The 12959-nt window shown below is 42.5% G+C and overlaps 1 protein-coding gene across 2 annotated transcripts in view; it reads left to right on the top strand.

Annotated features, from left to right (window-relative positions):
- The window catches only part of MTF1 (metal regulatory transcription factor 1), a 40695-nt gene that overhangs the window by 9146 nt on the left and 18590 nt on the right, over positions 1 to 12959 (top strand). For both annotated transcript variants that reach the window (XM_081144908.1, XM_081144907.1), the window contains exons 3-4: positions 9282 to 9520; positions 10734 to 10865. In XM_081144908.1, the coding sequence (XP_081001034.1) occupies positions 9282 to 9520; positions 10734 to 10865 (371 nt within the window). The remainder of the gene's footprint in view (positions 1 to 9281; positions 9521 to 10733; positions 10866 to 12959) is intronic.

Here is a 12959-nt window from a genome sequence, read left to right as displayed (position 1 = left end):
GTACTGTTGACCCACATTTTACAGATGAGAAAACTGAGACTTAGAAACATACCATTAGCAAGGGGTAGAACTGAGATTTGAACTGAGGACTTTCTGAATGCCAAGGCCTGTCCTTTTCTAGCATAACACACTGTTTTTGCAAAGACAGGGAGAATGGACACGGACCTGCTAGCTGTGAAAAGGGCTGGGAAATGAGGGCAGCAGGATGCCGTTAGTTCTAAGGGTAGAAGGTTGAGGAGTGGGAACAGCCGTATGAATTTAGCTCTGGTGGTGGACAGCGGGAGGCCTGGTGAAGAAAGGAGGTCAGTTCACAGCTCTTCTACGTCTCTTTTGAGCTCTGGTTGCACATTATGAGTGGAAGAAATGAGATCAATGCCAGCATAGGAGCAGAACTGGTATCAGGGAGAGGGAAGGGGAAGTCGCTAGTGACAGGGAGGAAAGGGCAGCTCCTACAGCAACAGTATCCCGCCCAGTCATTTATTTGTAAGAATGTTCATATGCTAGGTGCTCAGAATCAGAGACTCCATTCCTTAGTATGGGACTGTTAATATGTGTAGAGTTTAATTCTCTCAGATTCATTACTTTTTCCTCCAGTAGAGACCCAGCCTTTTTTCTTTTCTGAAATTTTTTAAGCTTTTGTCTCCTGGAATTCCAAGGTTTAATTTTCTCATTTTTGCTTATTTCATTCACCTTTCCTTTTCTGATTCTATTAACTTAACAGGGCAGTCATCTTTGTTGAATATTTCTCTACTCTAGAACTACTTAGAACACTTTGTAAAGCAATATCAGTTCTCTTAGAGCTCCTGCTTCCTGCCCATTGCTAGTATTAGACCCCGTCCTCGCTGAGCCTCACCTGTCCTCTCTCCAACTTAGCCGTCGACAGCTCTCTTTGAGACTACATAGGAAAATCAAAGTGATGCAGTTTGCAAGCTCTTTCGGAGAAACACGTTTTATTATCTGTTGGAATCTTCAGTGACATTATGTTCATATTATATATACTCTAATTAATTTTGATAGGCAGATTAATTATGAGTCACCTCTCCCTCAAGTTCTTTGAATTTAGCTTGGGCATCACCTCCTTTGAGAAGCTTTTCTTAGTCATCCCCAGGTCTAAGTTAAATGCTTTTTCTCTGCATTTCTCTGTATTCTGACATCCATTTATCGGCACAGCTTTTCGTACCATCTTGCTCTTGTCTGTCCGATTCTCCTCTTCATTTGAGCTCCTTGAGGAGCAGGGGCTATTTTTTCCGTATTTCCAGCACCTGGGACACTGTAATCCCTGGAGCATAATTTTTGGATGTACCCATGTATGATAACCTTACCTGTATTTAAATGTACCACATGTTACAATACCTCCTGTGTGTAACCAGGAAAACATACATGGTTGTTTGCAACTTCCTGTTCTTATCCGGTTTGAGGAGGGTTAGTTTTTCCTTTTTGTGAAACCTGGTGCTGTTTAAAATGATTCTGAAAGACCAAATAGTGACTTCCGTTTACTGGCTCCCTCCAAATGGGGTGAGAGATTGCTTATTTATTCAGCATATTATGAGGGAGCAGGCATTTGCTTTGACAGTCAGCCATCTCTCCACCTTTAAATACAAATATCTTCCTAGTCTCTGTCCCCTCCTAACTCTCTCCTGTCTCTCTCTTCTCAGCCAAGTCTATTTATTTATTTATTTACTTTTCTTAATCCTTACTTGAGTATTATTTTTTCCTTTTTTTTAAATTTTATTTTTTTTAGAGAGAGAGAATGGAAGGGAGGGGGGTGGGGAGAGAGAAAAAACAACATCCATGTGAGAGAAACACATCGATTGATTGCCTCCCCACTTGTGCCCCGATCAGGGCCAGGGATCAAACCTGCAATTCAGGTATGTGCCCCGACCAGGAATTGAACCCGAAACCCTTTGACCCATGAGCTGATGCTCTACACTGAGCCACATCAACCAGGGCTCTTTTTTTTATTTTTAAGTATTTATTTTCTCACATACTTTTTATTATGTAGTGCCCGTGGTTGAAAACAAGTGTGAACATACGACAATAGAGTATACATGGCCCAATTTTATGAGTACGTAGAAAGAAGCTTCAGAAATGAACATCTAAAAGTTGGTCCTGGCCCCAGCATTTAATCTAACTTTAAAAGTAGTTATGGCCTGCCCTGGCCAGTTGGCTTAGTTGGGTGGTGCATCATCTTGTATACCAAAAGGTTGTGGGTTTGATTCCTGGCCAGGGCACATACCCGGGTTGCAGGTTCCATCCCTGGTTGGGATGAGTGCAGGAGACAACTGATCTATATTTCTCTCTCACCCTCTCCCTTTTTCTCTCTTTAAAAATCAATAAAAAACATATCCTCAGCTGTGGCTGCATGGCTCAGTTGGTTGGAGCGTCGTCCTGTGTACCCAAGGGTTGCAGGTTTGATTCCCAGTCAGGGTGCATACCAAGATTGCGGGCTTGGTCTAGGTCAGGGCACATACGGGAGGCAACCTGTCGATGTTTCTCTCTCACATCAGTGTTTCTCTCTCCCTCTCTCCCCCCTTCCTTTCCTCCCCCCTTCCTCTATCTCTGAAATCAATAACATATCCTCAAGTGAGGATTAAAAAACAGTAACAAACTTATGAATATACCTGGTTAACTTAGGAAAAAAACTGGAGTGGAGTTTTTCCATCCTAGGTGATTTTTTACTATTTCCTAGGATAAGTTAAAAAAAACCAAGTCTTTGATTTTGTATGTATGTTAGAATAGCGTGTTCATTTGTTAAAAGGTCAGGGTAATGTCTCTTGTCCCATAGAAGACACTACTGGAAGCTTGATGATTTAATTTACCCCCAAATTATATTGAGTTTCTTACTTATCTATGTTCCAGTTATCCAGTGAAAGTTTTTTTTAAAATTCATGGTAGGTATTATCCTTCTACCACTTTCATTTAGTAGCGAGTTGGGAAATGCAGACCAATTTTAATTTTGACTTAGAATTCCACCTAATTTTAGTTTAACTTAATTACAGTGAAAACACAGTAGTCTATAAAGAGCACTGAAGTATAGGGAGGGTAGTGGGTGAGGCTGTAGATGAAAGCATGGGCTTGTGAGCTCACCGGTACCTTGACTTGAATTCCTCTGCTGTGTGAACTACAGCATTTCTTGAGCCTTGTTTCTTCACCTGGTAAGCACTGCTTCACCTTTATTACTCAACAGGCAGGTCTTTTACTAAGCATTTTCTGATTCCTCCAGGTTAAAGTTCTCGTTCCTCCAACTCTCTGTCTCTTCAAAAAATCAGAAGCTATGACACCATTGAGTTTGCATTCTCCATGGCCTTGGTCTTCTGGTGACTGCCTTCTCCAGGCACTTTACATATATACGATTAATTTTGTTTGTTACTCCTTATAAAGGGGGGGAAAGACTGGGTATGTGTTCTCTAGTTCACCATTTGGGAGGTTTCGGTTTAGCTGGCTACTTCATGGATTAATTGGCCCACCTGGCTCTTTTACTTTGAACCTCTTGTTTAGGTATCAGCATTTCTAAGGCTGTGAACTTTTTGATAGAGACGACTTTTGTCTTTATATCCTTATTGCCGAGCACATACCTGACACACAGAAAGCCTTAGTGAGCACTCGCCGAATTGACCTGAACTGAATGGAGTAAGACCTTTCTGACCAGAGGGGTTTGCCCTTCTCTCCCTTTGCCACGTCATTGCCTTGGTTGGATCCTGGCGTTCACCTTGTGCAGTGTTCTCATAGCACAGAGCATCCTGGTTGAAGGAAGCGGTCGGCTCTTTCTGAAGACGGAGAAAGGAAAAGATGTACTTAAAGTACAGCAGGATTGATTAAAATTAGGTAGGGACACGTTCCCCAGCTCTAGCATTTGCTAGGAATGGGCTATCACAAGATGCTTCCGCATCCTTTTATTTAGAAACCTTCCGCACAGTTCACACACACCTTCTCGAAGCGGAGGGAAGAGCAACGTCAGATTCCTTGAGTCCATGTAGTGCACCAGTGAATGATCAGAATGTTTCATAAAATCCTGACATCTAACATATAGTGTAAAGATGTATTAACTTTAAGACATTATAGGTTTAGACAGAATTTGAGAACAAATTTTAGTCACCAGGTACACAACTTTTGCAAAAAAATGCAGAATTTGTCTTTCCATAATTCGCTCCTCTATCAGAAGCGGCGGTCCCGGCCCGGTTTACTGCAAGAGTCGTCAGATTCACTGTCTCCAGCTCCTTGCTTTTCTTACTTCTTAGCGCATTACGTTCTGGCTACTGTTCCTTCCCCTCCAATGAAGCTAGTCTTGCTGGGCCAGTTATGACTTGGTGAGTTGGCCGAATCCAAGAAATGCTTTGTCAGTCATCTCTGCTGCATCTGACCCAGTTACCATCCTCCTTGAAACTGCTCCTTTGCCGCTTGTAGTCCTTGTTGCTACTGGCCTTAGCGTTAAGTCCTGCTGGTTTCATGTTGTTCATTTGTTTAGCCATTTAGTCTTTCATTCAGCAAATATGAATCAAGTGTCACTTCTCCACAACACTAGGCCCTGTGACTGTGGCAGTGACCAAGACAGACGTGACAGGCTTGGTCCCTGTTCTCATGGAACATATAGCCCAAATGGAGAGTAGCCATTCATTGAACTCAAGAAATATTTATTTAGTGCCTCCTGTTTTTTAGCTACTGCTGTGCCTAGCAACTAAATAGATAATGATGTAAAAGGTTTAATTATGTAATTATTTAATCTTAATGGTATTACGTTCTTTAAAGCAATAGAGGAAGCTATGAGAACCTGTAATAAGAATACCTGTTCTAGTTTGTGGTGGGAGTAGGAGTCAGGAAAGAGTTTCTTGAGAAAGGAACATTTATTCGAAACTTGAATTGGCCAAGGAAAAACCCTGATGGGAGTAGGGGTTGGAAGGGGAGGGCGACAAGGAGGGGTAATTATTGATTGCACTGTTACCTATAAAGATACCAGCTGCTGTAGCATCTTAAGAATGAAATTCTGCTCTTGTTCGTCATTGTCATAAGCTCTGTGATTGAGACATGCAGACTCCTTTATTGCAGCACTCACAGCCCTGGTTCTCTATCCTGGTCAGTGATTATTTTGAAATCTCTATCTGATCTGGCAGCACCAAAGATTTTTAGCCTTGATGGGAAATCAGAATATGTGTTTGAGAAGGTAATTATAACAATGTAAGCTCAGTGTCCAATGAGTGGTATAGTTAAATATTGAAACTCAGAGAAGGGCACTGTCTCTTAGATGTAGAGTGATTGTGGAGGGCCTTGAAGGCAGGTAGTGAAGCTTGAACTGAAGAAAGAGACTCAGAAAAGCAGAGAAGAAAGGAACCAGGCATTTCTAGTAGAGAAAAAGAAGAAAGCAAAGGCAGGCACGTGGAAATGCAGTGTTGCATTTGGGGAAGGGTGTGCTGGAGTAATGCGATAGAAGATGGAAGAGGACCTGGAAGGACCGGGAATGTCAGGCTAGGAAATTGGGACTTTACTGTTTGAGCAGAGCAATGACATGTGTAAAACAGTTTTAGAATAAATCTCGCAATGAGTGCCTTCAAAGCTAGGCACTGAGACATGAGGATGCCTGGACTACTGGGCCAGTAATTCAGTTCAGCAAATGTTTATGCAGCACCTCCCGTGTGGCAGTGGGAAGGGCAGGGACTGAGTGAGAGAGCACTTGCCTGAGGAATCCAAAGGCTTGTGCAGGATTGTTTTGAAGGTGGATAGACGAGAGAGTAGAAGATGGGAGGTGTCAGGGCCCCTTCTTTCCCCACCCTCCTGATTTTAGAGATTAGCAAGCTATGGCCCGCAGGCCAGATCCATCCAGATGCCTGCTTTTGTAGAATAGTTTTTCCATTTTAGAATGATTTTTTAAAATATCAAAATAAGAACAGTATTTCATTATATACTAAAATGATATGAAACTCAAGTTTCATTGTCCATGAATAGTTTTTTTGGAGCACAGCCTTGTTTGTCCATTTATGTATTGCCTATGGCTACTTTCACATAGAACAGCAGAGTTGAGTAGTTGTAACAGAGACTGCATGGCCCACAAAGCCTAAAATATTTACTGTTTGGCTCTTTACAGAAGTCTTGACCACCCTTGAGTCACACCCGTCTTTATCTCACTTTTCTGAAACTCAGTGTCTCTCTCCCTACCTGAAGCTTTCCCTCTACCCAGGCTTTTAAATATCCTTCTTAAGTTCCTCCCTAGATCCTCAGCATCTTTATTCCAGGACCTTTCTCCTCCCAAATATGCTCAAGACTATCCTACTTAAAAAACAGAAACAGCCCGGACGGGCGTGGCTCAGCGGTGGAGCGTCGACCTAGGATCCTGGCGATCGGGGTTCCATTCCCAGTCAGGGCACATGCCCGGGTTGCAGGCTGGATGCCCAGTTGGGGGCGTGCAGGAGGTGACCAATCAATGACTCTCATCATTGATGTTTCTCTCTTTCTCCCTCTCCTTCCCTCTCTCTGAAACCAGTAAAGATATATAAAAAAACCCCAAAAAACAAACAAAACAAAAACCCCCAGAAACAACCAAACACACACTCCTGCTGCTGCTCTGCACCTGTAGCCTCTACCCCACCTCACCTTGCCTTTGGTTCCCTCTCGCGATGTCCGACCCCAGCCGTCCATGAAAACCAGTCTGAGTCATTAGTGAGTTCCTGGCTGCGGGACACAGTGGTTCCTAGCCCTCATCTCCCTTGCTTCTGCTGACATTTGACATGTTGAGCTTTCTCTTTTCCTAGGGACCCTTTCCTTTTGACTTCGGTGACATTCTGCTTTGCTTCTCCTCCTGTTTCCCGAGCACTTTCTCCTGCTCACCCATCAGTGGCTTCTTTTCTTTTACCAGCACTTTAAACATTGGTAACTTTCACGGGTCCAGCCTTTGTCCTCTTATAAGAGCTATTATTTTATTGAGCACCTACTGTATGGCAGTCACTATGTTTAAATGCTTTATGCAGATGATCCCTAATTCTTACAACCCTACACAGATAGATTTTGTTTCCTCCATGTTATAAATAAGGAACGGGAGTCTCAGGAAGCTCAAGTGATTTCCCCAAGGTTGCACAGGAGCAGCCGCTGGGGCTGGAATCTGAGCCTGCTGTAGTGTGCAGGTCAAGTCAGCTATTCTCTGCGTGCCAGACTCCCGCCACAGACCGCTGCTTAGCTTCCAGCCTATACGTCTTGACTGGCGGGTAGACATTTCCACCTGGAATTCATGGCAGCACCTCAAACCCAACTCATCATCTCTCCCCCAGCCCCGATCCAGCCCCAGGTTGGTAGTATGACCTTCTCTAGTCATCCAGCCGTAATCTTGGAGGTTGATCTTGACTTTGTCACTCCCTGATGCCTTCTACTCCTCAGCACAAGTTGTCACTACAGCCTGTTATCCCTCCCCCTTTAATTTTTCTGGAATTCATCTCTCATATGGGCCACTGTTACTTCCCTAGTTCAGATTCTTTTCATCTCTCTCCAGGACTGTTATCCCTCTTCTCTTGATCTATCCCTTCTTCTACTGCAGGCCACCCTCCACAAGGATACCAGAATCTCTCTCCTGAACCCCAGGTCTGAGTGTGTTCTGCCTTGGTTGAAACGAGTGTATGGCTCTCCATTGTCCTATCTCTCTACTTGATGGCTTAACCGAGGTGGCTTTGCCTTTTTTTCTAGAGTCTTCTCCTTCCAGTCTCTCACATACTGCAGATGTTTTTGTGGTTCACTGTACCAACAAACTCATTTCTATTTCTATGCAGTTCCCAAGGTGTTAGTTACCTCTTTCTAGAATGTCCTTTTTCCTGGTTTGTCTGAGGAATGCCTTTTCAGTTTGTCCCTAAAAAAAAAATAGACTTTAACAGGCAAGCAAAAAAAACCCACACTACCCTCAGTTCAGAGAGAGTACCTTGGTCTCTGAGCCTTCACTGATTGCCAGTCTTTCTGAGAAGGGTTAGGTTTTCCTTTTTTATGCTCCCATACCTTGGGCATATATCTGCTGCCAGGCTCAGCACATCTACCTCCTTAAAGTTTTCATTCCTGAAAAGCAGAGATTTTGGCCGTGTTTACTTTTTTTATCTGTGATGTCTAGCTTGTTGGCTGGGACATAGTAGTTCAGTAATTGTTGAGTCAGTAACACCGGTCTGGTTGAGTAGCACCAGTGAATTGAGGCTTTGGAGAAAGGTTAGGATTAAAGGTGAAGAGGTTTGCTAAAGCTGAAGAGTAGACAGTACTAGCCCCCTGGTAGGTGTAGCATCAAAGAATTTACAGAGTATTTTCAAAGATGTTTTATCGTCTTTTATTCTACTTAAAAGCACTGTGAGACAGTCAGGGCAAGCATTAATATTCGCAGTTTAGAAATAAAGAACACGAAACTCAGAGAAGCGAAATGACATGCTCAGAGTCTCGAACGTAAATGCATGAGTTCAGTCTCCTCCCACCAAGTCTAATGCTGCTTCCTCTGCACCAGTGTACGGACGGGGAAGGTTTGAGAGAAGGTTTGGGGTAAACCTACATTTAGAGATTAAAGGAAAGGAGTGGCTCAGAGAAGATCAAGAGAGCCAAGGAGTTACTATGTGGTGAAGGACATGTTTTTCAGAAGGAGAGGGCATCGTCCATAACATATTTTTGCAAATAATGAAGGAAAGTGGGAAAGGATGAGGGAGTCAACCACCAGGAAGTTCAAGGGAATAATTTCATACAGTGAAGCCAGCTTGCCAAGTGGGAAGGAATACATAGGCATTGAGGGAAATGGAGGCACAAGGGAAAACTACCCTTTTAGAAGTTTGGCGGTGAAAGGAAACCCAGAGGCTGGCAGTTTGAGAAAGGTCAGACTCGAAGCAATTAATGATATATTATTTGTATTTTGTGGACTTGAAAATATTCAGTTGAAACTATGCTAGTAATACCTGCTAATATTTACATGACTGAGTATAAACATTTTAGGATGTTTTAGACTCAATTTAACGTTGGTTGGTTCCAACCAAGATATAGTGCCATAGGGCAGGATGTTTGACTTAAAATGAAGTCAGATTTTATTTGTATGTTCCCACCCTTAGAGGATAGATGTATATAAAGTCTGCAAACACCCTTCTTGTATTTACTTAGAATAGTCACCTATCTACAAGTTTATGTGTTCCCTGTTACTCATAATTTTTTGTCCAGGTGTGATTTGATCAGCGGGAAGGTATCCCCACTTTGTTAGAGGCTTTTTTCTGTGTTTTTGTATCCACATATCCTGGGAGCCACACTCTGGGCAGATCTTTTATCCACTTGCTGAGTTGTCCTCTCTCTGCCAGGTAAAGCGGTACCAGTGCACCTTTGAGGGCTGTCCCCGCACCTACAGCACAGCAGGCAACCTGCGCACCCACCAGAAGACTCACCGAGGAGAGTACACCTTTGTCTGTAATCAGGAAGGCTGCGGCAAGGCCTTCCTCACCTCCTACAGCCTCAGGATCCATGTGCGAGTGCACACGAAGGAGAAGCCATTTGAGTGCGACGTGCAGGGCTGTGAGAAGGCGTTCAACACGCTCTACAGGTCAGCCTTTCTCCCACTGCGCAGTCAGCCTCTGACCCTAACTGTCACAATTGCAGTGCTCTCTCCTCACACAGTGCAGATGGTCTCTTTCAGGGCTAAGAGCGCAGCTATGCTCAACTGTTTAAAATTCATTAGAGGAACTTGTTACTTAAAGATCGACATATGTTGGGTTGGCTGAAAATGAGTGCATTTGTGTTTAGATTTTGTTTCTCCTGTAGTGCCATCCTGGCCTGGGGATTTGAGTATTCGGCATAGAGTACTGTCACCCCTTGGCTCAGACCCTTGGTACTAAGGCTTCTGTCATTTCCTTTCCTATCTCTCTTTGAAGATGAATGTCTTTCTAGCCTGAGAAATGGGGAGTGTTCCATTCATTAGCCATTTCTCTTTTCCACTATTGGTATCAGGAAACTTATTAGTCTTCAACATTAGGTGTAAAATAACAAACATAACAAGCTCTAACAGTTTTAAGGCACTCACTGTGTGCTGGGCACTGTTCTGAGTGCTAATCCTTACAACTCTAATAAGTAAATGGAAGCCCAGAGTGTTAACTGGCTCAGGGTCTCCCATCCAGTAGGAGGTGGGACGAGGATTTGAGTCCCAGGCTCCAGAGTGCCACTGTGCTATATACTTCTCTTTGAGCAAAACATTTTGGAACTGATATAGATGAATATAAAATCCTGATGCACTTAATCCTTTTTTAATCTTTTAAAATAATTTTTTATTTTATCAAGGTTATATATTCTCAGTGTTTACAGAGTAGATAGTTCAATGAGGTTGTTACAAAAGATGTAACTCCCCATTTGTCCCCCTTCACATGCAACCACTTTCTACTCTTTTAGCTTAATATTAATATTTTTATATTTATTTCCACACTTTTAAGTATTAAGCTTATACTGCTCCTTGATTTTTCCATTTTAGGATATTGACTTCCCACTATGGAAGTTAAGGATTAAGCTCTGTTTCCTCTCCCTCATCTCTGTCACACTTGGCACCCTTTCCCAAAGCCCATTCTCCCAGGGTAACTATCTTATTTCCAGTATATATAATTTTTTGTTGTCAGTATTCAGTATTTACTTAGCCATAAGTAAAATTACTTCTCTCATAAAGGATTTTACTTGCTGTAGGCCTATGCTCTTAACCCTGAAGGCGTTAAGTGGGCTTAGGGAGGCTCTCTAAGACGCCCTGACAGAGACTTTCTCTGGGTCTCTTACAGGCTGAAAGCACATCAGAGGCTTCACACAGGGAAAACGTTTAACTGTGAATCTGAAGGCTGCAGCAAGTACTTCACTACTCTCAGTGATCTGAGGAAGCACATTCGGACCCATACAGGAGAAAAGCCATTTCGGTAGGTCTTACTGTTTTCTATTTGTCACCGACCAGGTTTTAGCTGGGTATCTTGATGTACTCTAAAATTTTCAAAATGGAAAGAAAATTCTCTTCACTGGTCCTTTGGCAGTGTTCGCTCTCCCCAGACGGCTGTAACCAGTTACTGCAGGTTGGAGGGAGGGTAATGGCTTCCAAGGGCATCCTTACTCTGGATGATGGCTTCCTGCCTCCTTCCTTTTATTTTGAAGGAGCATTTGTTGAAACTCACTGATGTGGTAAGTGTTTTTATCAGTGCTAAAGAAATACTAAGACACAGGTTCTCCTCTTGGGAAATTTAGTCTGGTGGAAAAGAACCGCAAGTAACCTGACAGTATCGGAGACAGGTGCCCAGAGCGCTTTGAGCACGGGGAAGGGTACCGCCTGAGAACCAGTGGGAAGAGTAGGAGGAGACAGAAGGGAAAGGAGGGGTAGGGCTACTTCGGGCAGTGATGCGAGTATTTTATTTTGTTACTTGTCAGTTGTTTCTTTGTAATATCTTGCGTATATACAAACAGATAGGAACATCCATTTCTATCTATATGTTTCAATTTATGTATCTATATATAATTTAATAGATACAAGTATAGATGTTTAAGCTTAAAGAAAGGAATTGCATCATCTACTTTCTTTTTTTAAAATATATCTTTATTGATTTCAGAGAGAGGAAGGGAGAGGGAGAGAGAGAGGGAAACATCAGTGATGAGAGAGTCATTGATCGGCTGCGTCCTGCACCCTGCCCCCACTGGGGATCGAGCCTGCAACCCAGGCATATGCCCTGACCAGGAATCAAACCACAATCTCCAGGATCCTAGGTTGATGCTCAACCACCGAGCCACGCCTGGCCAGGCTCATCTACTTTCTTTTGTGTTCATACCACATAACATGGTTTTGGGCATCAGTAGGAAATCGGAAACAAACCAGGGATGATATGTGACTTTTTAGTAAGATAATGAGTTCTGAAGGGTTCCCCCTAAATATAATACAGATGTGTTACTGAAAATTGCATATAAACAATGTCTTTGAATTCTGTCAGGAAAGGTTGTTGTTATATTCATGGCATTAGATACCCACCTTTTCCTTCTTGAATCACTCATTTCCTTAGGATGCCAGGAAATTGGAAAGTCTTCAGGGACAGTCAACTCTTAAACACAATTAATGTAATTGTGTTTAAAAATTACAGATGCTTTTCTGAGTCACGGCCCCTCTAAAGCAGGAGTATTTAGGTTCTAGTTGGTTGCTCTCTGGATGCTGTGACAGTTACATTACTTTTTTCTCCCTTAGGGCTGTTGAGGGGACTCCGATTTCTGTTCAATCACATGTATTTTTATGGTGTTAATACTGCTAACTTTTCTTGAATATTAGATGGGACTTGAGACACAATGATTATATGTAATTAGAAAGTAAAATGCTTTAGAGAAGCTTTCTATTTAAAGAAATAAAATATTTTATATGAATGCATTCATTCATATAAATAGTAATTGAATGCCTGCCCTGTGCAAGAACTACAGCAAATGTAAAGAACTGTATGGACCCTTCCCTCAATGAGTTGACAGTCTACTCAGATAACAAATGTATACAGTGGAGATAAAACAAGGTTAGAAGTGGCAGGTGCCATAAAAGAAGCTAAATGTGTAGGAGTTCAGAGGAGGGGAAGATTACTTCTAGCTTTGGTTATCAAGAAAGTAAAGGAAGAAGTAGATCCGACCTAAACTGAAGATACTAAGTCATTACAGCCAGCGTGTTCTGATTTTGTTCTGATGTTAGGTTTCAGGCTCCACGCCTCTGAGGGAGCCTCTGTACCACTTTCTAGTACTGTACTGGCAGTAGGTTTTCTAATGGGCTCTCATTGTCAATAGAATTCTGTTAAGTCATTTATCAGAGGCTTTTATTGTCAGTGCTCTCAACAAGAGCCTTATCTGTAGAACAAGAAATGCTTATCCTGGGCCATCAGCTTCCTCTGATCTCAGATTTGTCACTTACTTTTCCAGGGACTTGTCATCATTCCCATGTCTGAACCCAGTTTCATTGACGTGATCTTGGTGTTCTGAACATTTGTTTTAGTTTGAGTTTGTAT

Source organism: Miniopterus schreibersii, assembly GCF_964146895.1.
Source record: "Miniopterus schreibersii genome assembly, chromosome: 8".
NCBI lineage: Eukaryota > Metazoa > Chordata > Mammalia > Chiroptera > Miniopteridae > Miniopterus > Miniopterus schreibersii.
This window is presented reverse-complemented; position numbering and strand designations above follow the sequence as displayed.